Source organism: Suricata suricatta, chromosome 13, assembly GCF_006229205.1.
Source record: "Suricata suricatta isolate VVHF042 chromosome 13, meerkat_22Aug2017_6uvM2_HiC, whole genome shotgun sequence".
In the NCBI taxonomy this organism is placed as follows: domain Eukaryota; kingdom Metazoa; phylum Chordata; class Mammalia; order Carnivora; family Herpestidae; genus Suricata; species Suricata suricatta.
In genome coordinates, this window is record NC_043712.1 from 19,091,203 (window position 1) to 19,109,180 (window position 17,978).

Here is a 17,978-nt window from a genome sequence, read left to right on the forward strand (position 1 = left end):
CAGTGGGCTGCGTTGGGAGGGGTCTTCAGAAGGCAGTGAGTTTCTCCCTCCACCCCTGGAGGTGGGCGTTAGGGCCGTGGCAGGAGAGGGGGACCGTCTGTCAGGGGACAAGGGCAACACCATCCAGCCAGGCACCTGGCTGACTCCACACGGCCCATGACAGGCAGACCTCAGGAAGTCCATGCTTTGTGCACCAAGTCCGGGCTCTGGAGACTAGCTCTGGCTTGCTTCCAGACTGCTGCATGATCTTGGGCAGACCCTCACCTGACCCACTGTCCTGCTTAGACCGGGGGGATGTGATGGCCAAGCACACTTGTCCCAACCCCTAGATGGAAGGAGCCTCTTCCCTGACGCACAGGAAGGCAACCCAGCCTGGGGCCTTGACAGCATGTCCCAGGCACACATCCTGGCTGTAACACCCAACACATTCACACCCAGTGGCCACCAGGCAGGTGCCAATCCCGTGGGTCTGCATTCCAAGGCCACTCCAGGCTGGCTGGAGGACTCCCCCAGGCTGAGGTGCTGGGCCAGCCTCTCCCGGTGGGTTTGGAAGCAGAGCAACAGGATGCCAGTCCTGACTCTGCTGCCCACAGGACTCAGTTTGCCTGGCTGTACAATGGGGAGTATAAACAGAAGCTGAGATGTCACATGGAGGGTGACCCTTGTTGGCAGCAGCATGTCTCTGGGGTATAAGCAAGGGAGAGACCATCAGAAAGGTCAACATCCTCCAGGAAGGCACTTCTGTAGACAAAAAGCAGCCCAAGGACAGCCAGTGGGGGATGACAGTGGGGTCATAATAATGACAATGCCCCCATAACAATGACAGTACCCGAGAAAACTCCAGCAGCCCAATGAGACAGGTCACGAAGATCATAATGGTCAGAAAACAAGATGGGAGTTTTAGCAGGGACTGGAACAAATCTAAGATGGAAAGAGCCAAGCCATTCTCGACATTCACATCTCACTGCACCATTGGGAGACTAAGGCTCAGAGCGTGCCCCCGGGAGCATCACCCTCATCCCGCCTCACTCCTCCACTACTGGAGACACAGCCCGTTTCCGGCACTTGCCCCAGGGCCCCAGGGCCCCAGGGCCTGGGCCCTGTAATCACAGAGAGGCTGCAGCCAAGCTGGACGCGTGGCCCCACTTCCCTCCCGCCCTGCTTCCCTCCGTCTGGCCGCACCTCCTTGTGCATGGAGCGCACGCAGTCCCGGCCCGCCAGCCCTGGGACCTTCCTCCGCAGGCCTGAGCCCCTGGCTGCAGCAGCCTGGCCCGAGGCCCAAGGAATGAGCTCGGCGCCCTGCCGGGGCCCCAGCCACGTGGTGTCTCCACTTCCCCAGGTTGCACCTCCCCCCACCCCCCGGAACTGGACGCCCTGTACTTTGAGCAGAACAGAGCCCAGGAGGAGACAGAATCAGGCTCCAGGAGGAGACTCCAAGGTCCGCTGGAGCTACAGCAACAGGGAGGAATAGATGTGACCAGAGGGGCTGTGGCCCTTGTCACCACATCCGCAGGTGGACACCAAGGTCCAAGGAGGCCTCTGAGGGCCACCTCAGCCACTCCGCCGCCTCCAGGCACTGTGTAGTCCAACTGTCTGCTCCAGAAGGTGGGCTGTAGGGGCAGAGGGAAGCCTGAAGCCTCCAGGATCCGAAGTCCTGCTAGTGTCTCGGAGGCTCAGCTCCCTGACCTACAAGATGGCCGATTCTGTCAACTCACCGGACAGCGCGGAACCACTGCTGTGTAGTCCCCATATGTCCACTGCCCCAGCACAGGCCACGGAAGGTTTGCATCAAGAGTGTGAATATGACCCCTCGGAAGAGCCCACAGAAAGATGCAGGGGGACCTCTTTACACCATGGAGATTCTCCACAGTCAGGAAGCTCCTGCACGAGCCTGCTCTGCATCCTTCCTGCCACACATTGAGACTTTTCTAGTCTTTTCTAGAACACGTGTGCCCCTCAAGCGTGCTGACCTGGAAAGACCCCTTGAGGTCACGATGCCGGGCATGTTTTCATCCCGTCCTTTCAGAACCCACTATAGGGAGCCCATCCGGGACGAGTCCCCTCGGGAAACAAAGGAGGGGACAGGCATGTCAAGCTCTTGCCAGGATTCCAGGGTCACCCACAGCTCTGGGCAGCTCTAGCTCAAGTAGGGGCACTGGAGACCACACACGCTCCCCCTGCCCCAGCTCATAGCATCACCACAGCTAAAAACGTCCATCTGTTTTGGCCTCAGTTTCCTCAGCTGGAGTCGTCGGTCACTTTGCGCCCTGCTCCCCACAGTCTGAGAACTGGAAAGACCTTGAAACCAAAATGCACCCTGGTGGAAGCCCTTCCCACCCAGATGGGCGTGTGGCCTCAGGCGGTCCCAGGTGTCCTGGAGCCACAGTCCAGGGGAGGTGGAGCCAGGCTTGGGCCTTTTCGGCTCTAAGCTTGAGGGTCTGCCAGCCTGACTCCCCATGTAAGGCCTGCCTTGCAGGCCCGGCCAGAGGCCACAAGAGGTGCTCTGAGCGGCGGCCGCCCCACCAGGTGCTCCAACAGGCCTGATAGTGAATTCACAGAGCACCTGTCCGACAAGAAAACTCACTCGCAGTATCTTCCTATCTCCGGTGAGAGACCCCTGTGCCAGCTGTGAGTGTCGCTGTGCTATGCCCAGAACAAGCCAGGACAGCCCGGGAGAGACCCCTTCACCTCCAGCCAAGTTTGTGACGTCTTATATCTGGACCCGTCCTCAGAAAAACCACAAAACATATTCCACTCCAGCAGAGGTAAGGAGAGGAGAGCTTTCGACTATGCTTTCCTTTGGAGTTAAGGACATGAGCCCAGACAGAAGTGTGCAGGGAAGAGCAAGCAAGGGTCCTGGGGTTGAATCCTGACTCTGCCATTCACCTTGTTGTGTGACTTCAGGTAAATTACTGGCCTCTCTGAGCGATGTCTGCTTATCCGTCTGACAGAGTTTAGGTCAGCTCATCACTAAGGTGCTGAGGCTCCGAGATGCTCTGACCTCTCTACTGTCTCTTTCTTGGCCTCCATCAGGAAAAGATTGCCACACACCCCACTTCCCAACCCGATGCTGCGGAGGCCGGGTGCACGAGCCCGGTGTTCTGCTTGCTGGATAGAGATGAACTGTAGCGAAGTCACCGCCGGTCCTGCCAGAAACGAGGCCAGCTGCCATCTGGCACGAGGGACTTCCGCTCATTCTCCTGACATTTCCTCTTGTTAACAAATACCTAGGAATCACTTGGCCTGAATCTTGCACAAGAGGACATCTGCAGGAGTAGATCGCCTGACCCCCAGGCCCTCAGCCAGATCAAGGGTTCCGGAGCATCGGCAACAGGGGGATGGCCCTAAAGGCCTCTTAAGGAGCATAGGGGCCGAGGGCATGGCCTACTCAGAGGCCCGGCATGAGCAGCGACAAAGCTGTAGAGACCCCATGACATGAAGTCCGATTCCGTACATATCAAATCACATCCGATGCAGACTTTGCTTGTTTGCTGGTCGTGGTGGCTGGACCAGGGCCAAGGGGACTTTGGTGGCCCTCAGGGGGAGTGTGTGGCCATAGCACTGTTTTCCTCTCACCCACGACCAACACTGCAGTGCAGGGAAACAGCCCCGTCATGAAGGACAGGGCCAAATCCTAGGAAGTTTAAGGCAAGGAGCAAGGAAGAAGAAATTAATTGTCAGTTATGGGAGTTCGAGACCTCGGAGGGTCTCTGAGCAAATGGCTTTGACTGAGTGTTGGTGTCTGAGTCTGGAAAATGGGTCAAAGGATCGGTTGGAGGATCATCCATAGTTCAGCCACCATGCAGGTAAAAGGGCCTCAAAAAAATGCTGCTTTTGGGGGGAAGGTTCTCGCTGTCAGTGCTGTCCCCAGCACCTGGCACATGGTAGGTGTCCAGTAAAGTTTTGTTGACTGGGAAATGAATGAGTGGCCTCGTCCCACACGCTCGTAGGAAAACGGAGCACCTCAGATGGGGTGCCGCCTTGTCAGCCACCCAGCTCTCAGCTCCAAGGAGCGAATGGGGTACATGGCCCCTGGGAGGAGGAAAAAGGGAGGTGGGAAGGGACAGCCGTGCCGGCGGCCCTGCCGGCGGTCCTTGTCGCCGCAGCGTGGGCGGGGTGGAGAAGAAACCACAGCATGGCCAGGTTTTCAAGGGTCCTGCCTCCTCCAGGTTCCAGAAGCCATTCACTCAATAGCTACACTCTGGGGGCAAGAAGGGAAGGCTCTGGTTGTCACATCCCAGCCCAGCAAGGACTCCAAAGCCCTGGACTCTGGCCACATCGTTCACCCTCTGAGCCTTGAGCTCCTCATCTGCAAAGTGGCAACACCTGGTCCCAGCTCCCGGGACAGAATCTGAGCACGTCTTGCATGGGTGGCTCTGGAGACAGGCCTAGGTGACGGCACAGGGTCCAGCTGAGACAATCTACGTGAGTCAACTGACCCTACTCTGCAATTGAAACTCTGGGAAAATAGGCCCAGAGAAGTAAAGCCATTGCCTCAAAGGGACACAGCGAGAAGAGCCTTAGCCACCCATGAAACTACAAGCAGGAACAATGGTTGCCGGGGACTCAGCATTTACCAGGTGACAAGCATAATGACCCCATGAGCTAAAAGCTCTTTTCCCAATTTCTCGCATGGGAAAACTGCAGCGCGAACATTTTGAGCCACAATGCCCCAGGGCCTTTGCACCTACTCTTCACTCAACCTGGAAAGCTCTTCTCCAGGTAGCCACAGGGTTCCCATTCTCACTTTATTCAGGTTTCTCGAAAAGTGAGGATTCCTACATCAAATTATCTAATAGTCTATACCCCTGTCTCCCTACCCTACTCTGTGTTCACACTAGCACCATCTGACAGCCATTTCTTCATTGTTCATTCCCTCGTTCAGTCGTTGTCTGTCCATCTGCCCATGAAAATGGGAACTTTGTCTTGCTCACTGCTCAGCGCGAGCTACAGTGCTGGCCCACACTATACACTCAATATTCACTGGATGGACAGATGGATGGATGGACAGATGGATGGATGGGGGGTGAGTGGATGGGTGGATGGACTGACTGGTGTCCTTGCCCAAGGTCACCTGGCTTGAAGAGCATATCTAGATGCCAGCCCAGCCCTCCCAGACACCAGGTCCTTGTCCTTTGCCCAGAACCAGGTGTTCGGTGTCAGACCTCAGGGCACAGAGGGGCTGTCGGCCACAGGGAGGTCTAGATCTGAAGGGGAGATCTCCCGCTAGTCCTCGAGACCAGGACCTGGATTTTGCTTCCCTTTCTATACCTCACTCGGGGGCACCTGGGTGGCTCAGTTGGTTAAATGTCCGACTTCGGCTGAGGTCATGATCTCGCGGTTTGTGGGTTCGAGCCCTGCATCAGGCTCTGTGCTGACAGCTCAGAATCTGGAGCCTGCTTTGGATTCTGTGTCACCCTCTCTCTCTGACACTCCCCTGCTCTTGCTGTCTCTCTCTCTCAAAAATAAATAAAACATTAAAAAAAATTTTTTTAATTATATACCTCACTCAGCCCTAGCGGACCCAGCCAGATCCATATACGACAGGTAAGGTGCCCATAAACATGCACATCAACCTCTGGATCACAGATATGCCCTTTTTGGGCCACCACTGAGCGTTCCCGGCCCCCTTCCAGCCACCCCACAAGTTCCAACCTCTTCCACAGTCCCTTCTCCATCAACCACCAGCAGAGGGAAGCCCAGACCCCAAGCTGACAAGGCTTACAAGTCTAGGGGTTACCCTGTAGGTGGCCGCAGAGAGCCTTAAGTCACCAGCGGAGGTCAGGACTGCAAGAAATATGCCTCACTTCTAGTCTGGGGTCTCCCTCAGTGGTCTGCAAGGACACCAGATATAGCACTCCCTGTCACAGGGGGTGCCTCAGTTTCCCCTCATGAGTAATGAAGATCACTGGAATTAACGTCTCGCCCATCCAGTGAAGATTCTAGGGCATTAACTTTTTACACCATTACCACCAGCCCGTGAATTTGAGAAGCCGTCTTGATCCACCATTGAGATCAGAAGCCCTGGAAGCTAATGGGATTGTTAGAATCCCACTTCTGTTGATGGCTGTGAAACTGTGGGTAAGTTACTTGACCTCTGTGTGCCTTGGCTGCCTCTTTCTGCCCCCTCAGATGCCCTGCGCAGGGGAAAACAATGTCCTGCCACAATGGGAATCCTGGGCAGAGCCAGTGAACTGGGGTTCCAGCCCCTCTTGGGGTCTCACCTACACTAGTGAACCAGACAACAGAAGCCCCCAGACACAGGACCACAGCACAGAGCACCGGTTACACACACGCACACATGGAGGCGCCATCTCGGCAGGGCCCAGACAGCCCCGCGTGCTGGCCCAACACACTCAAAGCAGAGCAGTGGCCGGGCAGACAGAAGCCGAGAGCGCCCGGGCGGACAGGAAGTCAGATTCACCCATAGAGTCTGCATAATAGACACGGAAAATCTTTACCGGCCTACCCATCTTGCCCCTCTTGCCAGGAACACCAGGCAGGCCCTGTAGGGAGAGACAGGGAAAGAGGTCAGGACAGGATCTCACGGGGGACAACCAGTGTTGCCCCAAACCAGCCCCAGAGCCCCCCACGAGAGGAAGTTGCGGACAGTCAGGCACACAGGTCGCATACAGCAGGTGCCAGTTATGTGCACGTCAGAGGGATGGTCCTTACACTCTACAGGGCTGGGGGCTGCATGGGCCTGAGCTGGGGAGGTGCCTAGAACACCCAGCATCCCGGGGATTCAGCAGGTGCTTCTGCTGCCCTCCAAGGCCCTCTGTATCCAGCTGATTGATGGGGTTACAAGTGGGATCCCAAATATGGGCTCGGGCTGGGAGGACAGGGAGGAGTGGCCGAGGCCCGCGGGCCATGGGGTCTCTGTCCTTGCGCCACGAGCAAAAGTGACTGTAGACAGCGGGGAACCATATGAGCATGGCTGTGGACAGGACACTTTTAAAAAGAGACAACTGGCGGGATCTGGCCCGCACACCACGTTTGCAGGCACTAGGTCTGAAATCTCATTTCTCATTTGCTGAAAGCCCTTGAGAAGCTCTCCATGATCTCAGAACCGAGGCTCCTTCCTGACCTCGGCCCTGACTGCCTATATAACTTCACCCAGGGGCTCTGTCCAGCCTTGTCTCCTACGGTTCCTGCCTTGCACTCAGAGCTTTGACCATGTGGACTGTCAAACCTGCCAAGTTATCCTACCTCCCCGGGTTTTGCACACACCATCCCTGATGTATGTATAGAAGGTGTCTGCCTTGACTTGACCCCCTGGCCGACTCCTAGTCAACTCATGGGTACCTCTTCCAGGAGGGACTCCGGGACTTCTCCTGGAAGAAGGAGTGGGTGGGGGGAAAACAAAGAAAGCATACTCACTCGCTCTCCATCAGACCCGGGCAGGCCGAAGAGCCCTGGGAGTCCAATGTAGCCCTAAAAAAGAGCAGGTGGGGGGTCAGAGGGACCGAGCGGTAGGGTGTGGCTGGCCCCCCCTCACTGCCCTCCCACACCCAGGCTCCTCTTCCTCGCTGGTGGCAGCAGCGGCTCCGGTGGCTCCTCGATGACTCAGGCCTTGAGGCAAGTGTATATGCCCATGGACTGCATGGTGCTGGCTTCCACGATGTAGTCCAAAGGCACATACCCTCACGCCAGGGAAGGGCGCGGGCGCTCGCAGGGGGGAGGCCCGCCCCGTGCCGGGGCTCCTGGACCTGCAGAAAGGAAGCTCTCGGCTGGGTTAGATGCTAGAGGGGCTCCACCTGCTCTGAGCGACCCTGCCAGCTGCCCGTGGCTGGAGACAAAGCAACACGAGAAGTCAGTGGCGCTGGGAGCCCACTGCCCCGCAGGCACCCGATTTCCTGCCTTCCAGCCTCTATTCCAGGGGCCCTCCATATGCCTGTCCCACCCCAGGATGGCAGAGCAATCCCTTCCAAACCCAGCTGCTATGCTCTCTCCTCTGGCACCCACCCCTGCTGCCCCAAGCCAGACGCCAGCTCTTCCCTCCACCCACACATCGTGTTTGTTCTCAGGTAATGGGATGTGTCACTTTCTCCCATGTGTCTTCATTACCTGTGTCCACGTTTCACGTCCTCATTAGCTTGGGAACTTCTCAGACCCAGCCCAGAGCTCCTATCGCTATCTGCATTCTCTAGATGTCTGTGGAATGACTTAATAATAACGCTAACAAAAACTAACATTTAGTGAGCATGAACTATGTGCTGGGCACCTACCCTGCCCTTGCTACGCCCATTCCCGGGAAGCAGGCATTATCGGTCAGCCCCCCGGAAAGGTGTGAACCGGTAGGCCCAGAAGCGAAATGACTCGTCCAGGGTCACACGGCTTGAATATGATAGAACTGGTATTTGAATCTGAGTCATCTGGCTCCTGGGCAGGCCTCCTAACCACTCAGCTACACTGCCTCTCACAAAGGAGCAACCATGCGGGCTCCCAACCGTCCCTTGTTCCCGAGTAGGCCTGGAGGTCACTGAGCCTCCTTCCTGGCCTCCTGATAGACACCCACCACGGTAACCAGGGCCATTTATTGGTCCCACCCACCAGGGCTTACAACCCAGGTTTACAGATGAGAAAATGGGCTCAGAGAGGTCCAGCAACTTGCCCAGCACCTCACAGTCCTGCAGGGCCACAGCAGGTCTCAAAGCCAGTTGCCCGGATTCCAAAGCCTTAAATATGGGGCCAGCGGTTGCAAAGTTGACGGGGAGGGCGGCTCATCCAGGCCACTTGGCGCCCTGTGACCCGGAGAAGGGCTTGCTGGGGCCAGATCAGCTGTCTCCCCACATGTGGCCACAAGATGCCATCAGCATGGCCAACAGCAAGCAACCCCAGATTTCATCAGCGTGGCTCTGGGGCCACGGCGCGTGGGGACAGGAGCCTCCACGGTCCCTGCGTGTCACCACCGCCATCACCGTCGTCACCGCCGTCAGCACACAAGGAGGAACTTGCCCACCCACCTCCTTGCTCACCTCCCAGACGCTCTAACAGCCGCATGTCAGCCCCAGGGACTAAGGCCCAGACTTCGGCCATAAATAGCTTTGGCTCGGGAGCCGAGGACACGTCACAGCTGACCTGGCCTGACCGAGGGCTGTGTGACCCACTTGCTGAGCATCTTTGAGAGGCAGCAAGTCCAGCCCTCAGGATACCTGGTCCCCATCCCAGCCCCACCTTAGGCATGCTGTGTAGACCGGGGCCGCCATGTTCCGACCATGAACCCAGTTTCCTTGTAGGTAGACAAGGGGATTCTACCACATCATCTCTTCATCTCTCAAACTGCATTTGCCCTCATTCAGTGTGCCCAGAACCATCGCTCCCTTGCCCACAGCACACTTGGGAGCCCCCACCCGCTGCCCCTCCTCAGCAGCACTTGCTTCCAAACTCCTGGTATCCCCATAACTATGCTAGACCTAGCAATGGGTGTCACTCCCATTGTAAAGATGGGCAAAGTGAGGACGCGGGTTTGCTCTGGGAGAGGGAGAGCGGATGAGGCATCAGCCTCCAGGCCTGAGTAGCATCACCCATCAGCTACCCCTGCTCTCTAAAAAAGGGTGGTCCCCCCAGACCTCAGTCGGGAGGGAAGCAGGAGAGAGGCCTCTCAGGATTCTAATGGTGCTGAAGCAGCCCTGACTTAGGTCACCGAGCGCTTGGGGTGTGCTGGGGGCACGGCCGGCCTGTGCCTGACTGTGGCAGCGGGGCCCTGGCAGGGCACCCAGCAGAACCTTTGTTGCCCGGTCTGGCCGGCATGGGTGCCAAGCAGTTTACCTGGTTCAAAGATCCCCCATCACATGCCCGCCTGGCTGCCCCTCTGCTCTCTGGAGAGCATTCAAGTGGGAGTACAGACACCCCGGCCCCCCTGGCAGACACCGCACAGAGACCCTGCAGCCCCGACCCCCTCATCAGGACCGTTGCCGGGACGGGTAATGACCGCCCAGGGCCCCACCTGAGTGGCACTTGCCAAAGCCCACTTACCCGGCTGCCTTTGGGGCCAGGGTCTCCTACCGGTCCGGGTAGCCCCTGAAACATAAAACACAGAGGGGCAAGGACATATGGAAATGTCCTACCTGCTGCCCACAGCCCGGGGGCAAATCCTGTCTCCTCTGGGCCTCAGCTGCCCCCTCTGTGGAAGGGGAGGGGGCTTAGACCTGCAATCTTCACACTGAGGCCCCCACCTCTACGCCAGAGTCCCAGGGAGAGGCTGGGGGTGGGGGTGGGGGTGGAGGGAGGAAGGGGACTGAGGGGGAGGAGCCTCTGGAGCCCCAGCCCCACAGCCCCAGAAGACCTTTCTTCTGTTCCCTTGGAACCACCTGTGCCCTCCTGCCTTCAAAGAGAGGGTTTCAGGGCCCAGCCCCTGAACAGCCCTTTCTTCTGTGCCCACCCGGCGGGTGCAGCTCCTCGGCCCCCAGCCTGCCGCCTCCCTCTGCCTGGGGGGCACCCGTGGCCATCTCCACACCACCATGGCCACCGAGCTTCCAGAAGCCATATACTGCACCTGCCTGCCAGGGTAACCTTTGGCCCCTGGGCTGCCCTCAGGTCCTGGCTGCCCCTGCAAAGGAATGAAGAGAAATGTAAGGAAAGGAGAGGACCTGGCCCAGCTCTGAGTCTGGGGGCTTTGGGAGACTGGGGCTTACAATGCACAAAGAGAAGGGCAGGAATGTGAGATGAATCGGGAGGAAGGGCACCCCCCACTCCAGCCCACCCCTCTGTGAAACCGGTCAGACCAGCTTGAAAGGACAAAACCCCTGTGCTGGATGGAGCAGGCTCTGAGGAGCCTGGCTGGCTCTCCCAGCTGGCAGGGGCTGCTGTTTGACTTGGGCCAGCGCAGCCCAAATTCCTGCAAACCCCATGGCGACAGGTATAATATCCCCTAACATCGCCCGGAACAGGCCCGCTATTCATGGCTCCGACCGGAGCCGAGAGGCTCATGCCAATGCCAGGCCGGCGTGCACTCCAGCTCCTCCAAGCAGCTGTGGCTGGGGGTGCACCGGGGGTAGGGCTGGGGCCCCAGCAGGATGGGAGGTAGAGCCACCTGGCTCTGGGGCTCACTCATGGACTGGGGCCCGGGGAGGAGGCCGGGGGCGGGCAGGGGCTGGAGCAGATCGAGAGCAAGCAGGGCAGGGCTGAGGCCTCGGCCCTCACCTGTTCTCCAGGGTGCCCTGCCGGTCCAGGATAGCCCTTGTGTCCCTGTTGGGGAAAGAAACGACGTCAGGCCGGGAAGGCACCTTGGGGCCTGCGGACCAGACGGAAGAAGCCTGGCCTCCCTGCCTGTCTTCCCGGCACTGCCTGCTCTGTGGACGGCAGGCAGGGGTGCAGCGTGCATGAATGGATGTCCATGTGTCCATCAAGGTCAGCAGGTCGCTGTGCTTCCTGTGTCACCAGTGGCTCTCAGGCCAGAGCCATTAGTAGAGCTGTTCGCGCTTTTGTGAGCTGGGATACGGCACGTGTGGTGGAGCGATACCGTGTCCCAGCCATTCTTTCCAAATCTGGCCAGGGGTGAGCCCGCCCCAAGCCAGAGTAGAGTGATTTCTCAGTGGATGCGGGGCGGGGCGTGCAATCAGGACCTCCAGGTCTGGAATATCTTCAACCTCTGTGTCATGCTGGGATCTGGGTCCAGACCAGCCCCTTCTCACAAACCCCTCTGTCGGAAAAGTCTCACACATACCGACCAAATACGTTCACCAAAATGCATTAACCCACCGGTCCCAGTTCTCATTCCAGGAAGAGGCCACCCAGGTGCCTGAAGGGCTCTGGCAACAAGCAAGTACTAACCCTGACTCTCTGTCCCCATGGTCCATGGCCAGGTGTCTAGGTCAAGAATCAAACAAGGATGGGCTTTCCCAAGGCCCTAGGGATGAGCCAGCAGAGCCATCTCCTAAGACTTAGGGGCTCTCCGAAGGGGAACCCCAGACTCCAGGCCTCCATCGCCTTCGGCGGCTGCTGGGGGGCTGGGGGGCTTCCATTTCCAACAGGGCAGCCACAGAGGTCTCCGTTAGACTCCCTGGCACCGAGAGTCTGGGGCTTGGCTCGGACGCTAGCTCTAGTCTGCTGTGCAGCCCTGGTGGGTGTCTACCCTTCTCTGGACCTCAGCTAAGGGTTTGAGAACTCTGAGTTCCCCTCTGCTCTGATGTTTGAGGACCCCAGCACTCACGGCCCCCTCAGACGAGGCGCGGGGCAGGAGGGAGGCCGGGATTCCCACCTCCATTTCACAGAGGAGAACACTAAGTCTCAAGAACTTTCTCTGAGTCCCATTGCTAAAAGCAGTGGGCTCACATTCACTGTGGGGTCCTTCCGATACCCGCGGCCACATGGAGCACCTTGCAGACATCCCAAGCATGCACAGTTCTGCATGTACACACACACACACACACACACACACACACGCACATGCACACACTCAGCACCACCCGCAAGCCCACGGGAAGCAGGACTCTTAATTACAAACAGCAGCGTTGGTTTGATCCAAGACGTTGGGGGAGTTTACAAGCATTCCTCCTGCACCTACTCATACCTCAGGACAGCTCAGCAATATGATTACATCTCGCATTTGGGGCCCATGAGGTTGATGCAACATGAAAGAGACATCTCCCTGGGGTATAGGGCCTTTACCCCGTTGAGCAAGGGGAAGCATGGGTGCAGCCGGAGGCTGGCATGCAGGGTGGCTAAGATCTCTCGTTTCAGGTTGATCTGGATCTCGGCTACCTCGCTACTGGATCGCCACATGATCTGGGATCACCTCTCCGAGCCTTGGTTTCCTCTTTTGGAAATGGAAATGTAAGGGCTGTCATGGATCACGTGACACAGCGTGTGGAAAGTACCCAGCACCGTATCTGGCATCGAACTCAAGGGGCCTGTGAAGACCAGCAGCTGTTAGCATCACGACCTTCACATTTCACTCACCGATTCAACAAACACTTACTGGACTTTTATGCACCCGCACCACTACAGGCACGGGGTGAATTGAAGACAACATCGTCTGCCTTAATGGAGTTTACAGTCTCATTAAGGTGACATACAAACAATAAATATAAAAGATAATGTCTGGGGGACGGGAAAATAAGGAGTTGTTGTTTCCGTGGGCATAGAGTTTCAGTTTTGCAAGATGGGAAAGGTCTGGAGACGGGTTCTATCGTGACATGAATGTGCTTAGCACTGCTGTATTGCACCTTTAAACACGGCTAAGGTGGCAAATTTTAGGTGCTGTGATTTTTGCCAGAATTAAAAATTAAAATAAAAAAATTGGCGAATGCATGTTCATGACCAGCACTATGAAGAACAGTGAGCTTTCTCCGATGACAGAGAAAGACTGTGTTGGGGACAGAGTGGGACAGCAGGTGGGCAGCAAGGCAGGCTGCTCGAAGAGATAAATGAGCTGAGCTAGCTCTGGGCGGAAAGGTGTTCCAAGCAGAGGGAAGAGCAGGTGCTGAAGACTTGAGGCAAGAATGCTCTCTGGTGGGTTTGAGGCAGAACAAGATCTATGAGACCGGAGCAGAATGAGGGGGGAGGCATGGGAGGAGGTGGTTAAGAAGAGGCATTAGGGTGGCAGGAACTCACAGGAGGATTTTAAGCAGGGACAGGTCCTTATGTGACCCACGTAATCACCTATATTAACCTCTCTCCACTTGGAACTTGCACTTGGGGAAGCAAAACCTTCCCGAAGAAAAGTGGAATCAACCTTGAGCTCAGGCTATGTGACTCCACTCAGGCAATTGCCTTCTCTGAGCCTCACTCTGCCATTCCCAGCCTGCCTCGGGCTGCTGAACAGAGCCAATGCAAGAGCGGGGCGAAGGTCCCGAGAGAACCATGAGAGGGGACCAAGGGGACCCTGAGCATCACCGGCTCGCAGCCAGAAAGAAATCGGCTAGAAACCAATGCTTCAGCAGAGAACTATTGCCAGTGAAATCTCAGAAGATTCCAAGTAAACCTTTTACTCAGGACACAGAAAAAAGGAAATGAATGTTCTTCAGGGACGTGGACAGTGGCCTGCCCTTTGCCCTGCCTGGTACCACAGCCTTAAATAAACACATCCGTTCATCAACTCCTTGCAATCATCCCTAGCAGGTAGGAATTATGAGGCACACTTGCCTGATGAATAAACAGGCTCAGAGAGGTAAAGAGACCTTCCTGAGGCTATACAGCTTCCCAGGGGCAATGCCAGGTTGTGACTCTAATCCCTATATCCTAACCACCCAATCATGGGATGAGACATACTTGTGAGGCCCAAGTCCCACCTAGAAGAGCCACAGGGCTGCATAGGGAAAGACCCCCTTATAGACCATCATTAGGACAGAAGACAGTCTTGGAACCCCGGAGTACCCGAGCTGGAAGGGACCTGAGCCATCAGTCTGACCACCTTTCTCATTGGACAGGCCCGAGAAACTTACCAGGGGGAAGGCACCTGCCCAAGGTTACTTAGCAAGTTATGGCCAAGCCCAGACTGTTTCATTGGACTCAAGAGCCACTGGGCTGTGCTCTGTCTAAAAGGCCACGATTCCTAGGTCTGTCTCCATCAATGCGCCCTGAAGAGCCTTGAACATTGCCGTGAACACCCATTTCTCCTGTCCGGCTGAGAGCAGCAGAGACTGAGCACAGCCAAGGCATGGGGTGAGGGTGGGGGAGGTTCGTGTGCTCCCTGGAAGTACCTTGACGGTGTTTACCAAGTCGGGGCCAGCCAACTAGCTTCAAATGACAGGGCCCCAGGACCTGGAAGAATCTAAACCATTATCTTCTCCTGGGCCCCAGCAATTACGGGGCGGGCACTGACCGCAAGGTGGACCCACGGGCAGTGATTTCCCCGTGTGTTCGGTGCCCGGCTGGTACGAGGGGAGAGCAGATGCTTTGGGGGAGCTCCAGGGACCACGGAGTCTGTAAGGGGCCTCTGGCTGCCCAGCAGGCGGGGCTCCACAGGACCCGTGTTTATAATAGAACTCGGTCTATATTTTGGTTGAGGAGCCAGATTAATCATTGCTTACAACGCACAAGGAGAAACCAGACATCACCTCACTGTTGCTGCAGACAGTCTCCCCGCCGGCTGGGATGCTATTTGGGCTTCGGGCAGGGAGGGTGGGGGTGGGGGGGTCCTGTCCTTGCCTGGGGGGTCCTGGGGAACAGCGTGTGCCTAGACCTCAGCCGTTCCTTCACCAGATTCCTCACAAAACTCCTCCGTCACCTCAGCAGCCCACGGCCCACCCGGAGCCAGTCCACAGAACGGATGGCCCCATTTACCAGAAAGGCTAAGTGAGGAAGAAACACACCTAGAGACAGAGTGACTCGTTACATGACACTGGCCAAGTCCCGGCTCCTCTCTGGACCTCAGTTTCCCCAGCTGGCCTCTTAAAACATTGTGTTGGTTCAGAAGCTGTAGGATTCAGAAATGAGTGTCCAAAAGCACAGTCCATCATTACAAGGCCAGCAGAGCCTGCCCAGGGGCGTACCTGACGTGGGTCGGGCAGGAAGACACAATTTCTGTATGGTTCATGCATTCATCCACTTATTCCTTCATTCAACTAAGGTTTGCTGAGCCCCAAAGATAACCCTGTGTTATGCACTGAGAATACACTGGTGAACAAAACAAGCTCACCCCCCACCTTCTAGAAGGTAATACCATTAAGTGGAACGAAGGAGAAGCATCATGTGCTAGGATAGTGTAGACAGACAACTGCAAGGGGCCTTATTGTAAACGGGCTTGAAAGAGGAACTGGGTTGGACAACAGAGCCGGAGCAGAGCTCAGAGATGGCGGTGGGCAGGGGCCCCAGAAGCCCAGGGCAGCCCAGCAGCCTGGGGGCCTGGAGAAGTTTTTTGGTAGGGGTTCTGCATGGCAGTGGCCAAGTCAGGCGGCATAAGGAAGGCCCGTGGGCAGGGTGAGGGCTGCAAGAGGTAGCCGGGAGGAAGTGGCAACTGGAGTACCAATTTTACCATCAGTCCTGTCTACATGGGGGGGGGGGTGTTAAGAAAGATTCTGAGGGCTGCCGATGCGTGGGTCTAGCACCGGGCTAAGCCCCACACCAGGAAACAGGCCCTCTGTGCACTTTGGCTCCAGCTGACAAATGTGCCAAGGACACCTATGAGTGTCCTGCCAACCAAATGTGCAGGGTCCCAAAGGGGCTGGGGAGATGGGCTGGCTGATCAGAGGGAAGAGGCGTGACTTCTGCCTGGGGGTCCTGGGGAGGCCCTCTTGGAGGAGATGGTGTGTGAGAACAGAGTCAAGAGACAGATGCACGAAGATGAGTGTAGAAGAGAGAGTGTGCCAGGGGACAGACTGGCATAAACAAGTGCAGGGAGGCAGGAGGGGCCAGGGCACATAAGATCGGGGAGGGGGTTTCCTGGGCTGCAGAGATTCTCGCAGCCTTGGCTCCAGGGCCACTGTGGTCTGTGAGTCTTTGCCACGGAGGCTGTGAGGCTGTCCTGTGCGTTGTAGGATGTCTAACAGCATCTCTGGCTTCTACCCGTGAGAAGCCAGTAGCCTCCCCCTCCCAGCTGTGATGACCAAATGCCTCCAGACATTGCTAACTGTTCCCTGGGGTGGGGGGGGGGGGGGAGGAGGCAAAATCCCCCCAGCTGGGAAGCCCTGCTCTAAGGGAAGAAAGCAGCAGGGCCAGACTAGGGATAGCACCTTGGGAGGGAGGTGCTAATGGGGTTCTGGTAGGCTTCTTGGCTTGCGGAGGGTGGCTGCCTGGTACCTAGGCAAGATGACGATGCGACAAGTGGGGCAAGGCCTTCAGTGTGTTCCCTTCATGATCATCGTGATCATTCATTCATTCAACAAACAGGTATGTGGTACCTACCTAGCACCCGCCCAACTGCCCCAGGGCTGGGGACGTGACATCTCATTTCATCTGACCTCTCTCCCTGAGTCCTGACCACGCCCCGGAGCAGCTGAGGCCCAGGGAGGTGAGGCCACTCCCCCAGCTCACGCAGCAGGAGAGGGGACGGAGCTGTGTTCCATCCGGGTCTCTCTGGCCTGGTCTCTGTGCCTGCCCAGCACACAGGAACTCGCTCAGCAAAGGCCTTCAGCAAGCATCCTGGGTGGACAGCGGACAAGTGAACCTTTTTTGAGAAGCTGTTTCAATCAGCATCATGCAGAAAGAGAAAGGCTCGAAGGTCAGAGACCTGGGTGCAAATCCCAGCTCTGTGGCTTAGCAACCCTAGAATGTATTTCCATCCACTCAGTGGCCCTCGGTCTCCGCTGCACCTGAGAATCTTGTACCTGGGTCGTATTCACACTGAATGAACCAGAATCCATGCAGTGGGGTCCACGCCCACCCAGCTGGTTCTCAGGCACGGTGGGGCAGGGACACTGTTGTAGATTTCCTTTTCCATGAGCTCATTCCCAGTGTCAGCATGAGGCCTGGTACCCAGGTCCATATTTACTAAACGACTGGAAGAATGAATGAAAGAATGAATGAATGAATGAATGAAAGTCTATTTGAGCCTCAGCTATAAATAGGCATAATACTGCTTTAAGTCTTGGAAGCTACTGTGAGGAAACAATATGGCAAAGGATAGTCCCTCTTTGTGCACCTTCTAATTTGTCACACTCTTTAACTTGGGAATCCTCCTAACCCAAACTCCCTTTTCCCTGCCTATTTTTGCCCCATTTTCTCTTCGTCCTTCTATTTCTACTGTTTTTCTTCTTATTATCTGTCTCTCCACCACACATACAAGGACGCAAGCTCTGGGGAGGACGAGGATTTTTGTCTCCATGTTCAGCCTTCCCACACCCTGCATCCTGCCCAGCGCAGAACAAGCATTCTATCAATTCTGTTAGAGGAATGAATGAGGAAGATGATTGGCATCACACTGAGGTGTCAGGTGAGCTGCTACCCCGTCGGTCCTCCTCCCCGGCTCCCACCACTGGTCAGGCGTCCCTGCCTGGGGGCCCGAGCTGCTCCGTGCTCTCCACAAGCAGGTGACCTCGGTCTGCCACAGACCAAACTCCTGCACATCAGCCAGAGCCAGGGTGTGAGGGGCCCGG

The 17,978-nt window shown here is 56.6% G+C and overlaps 1 protein-coding gene across 1 annotated transcript in view; it reads right to left on the reverse strand.

The window, feature by feature from the left end:
- Positions 1-17,978, reverse strand: part of COL27A1 (collagen type XXVII alpha 1 chain) — a 125,280-nt gene that overhangs the window by 76,091 nt on the left and 31,211 nt on the right. Inside the window, exons 8-13 of the mRNA XM_029919629.1 lie at positions 11,146-11,190; positions 10,499-10,552; positions 9,979-10,023; positions 7,381-7,434; positions 6,462-6,506; positions 1,183-1,299 (exon numbers count right to left, since the gene is read on the reverse strand). Coding sequence (XP_029775489.1) covers positions 1,183-1,299; positions 6,462-6,506; positions 7,381-7,434; positions 9,979-10,023; positions 10,499-10,552; positions 11,146-11,190 — 360 coding nt within the window. The remainder of the gene's footprint in view (positions 1-1,182; positions 1,300-6,461; positions 6,507-7,380; positions 7,435-9,978; positions 10,024-10,498; positions 10,553-11,145; positions 11,191-17,978) is intronic.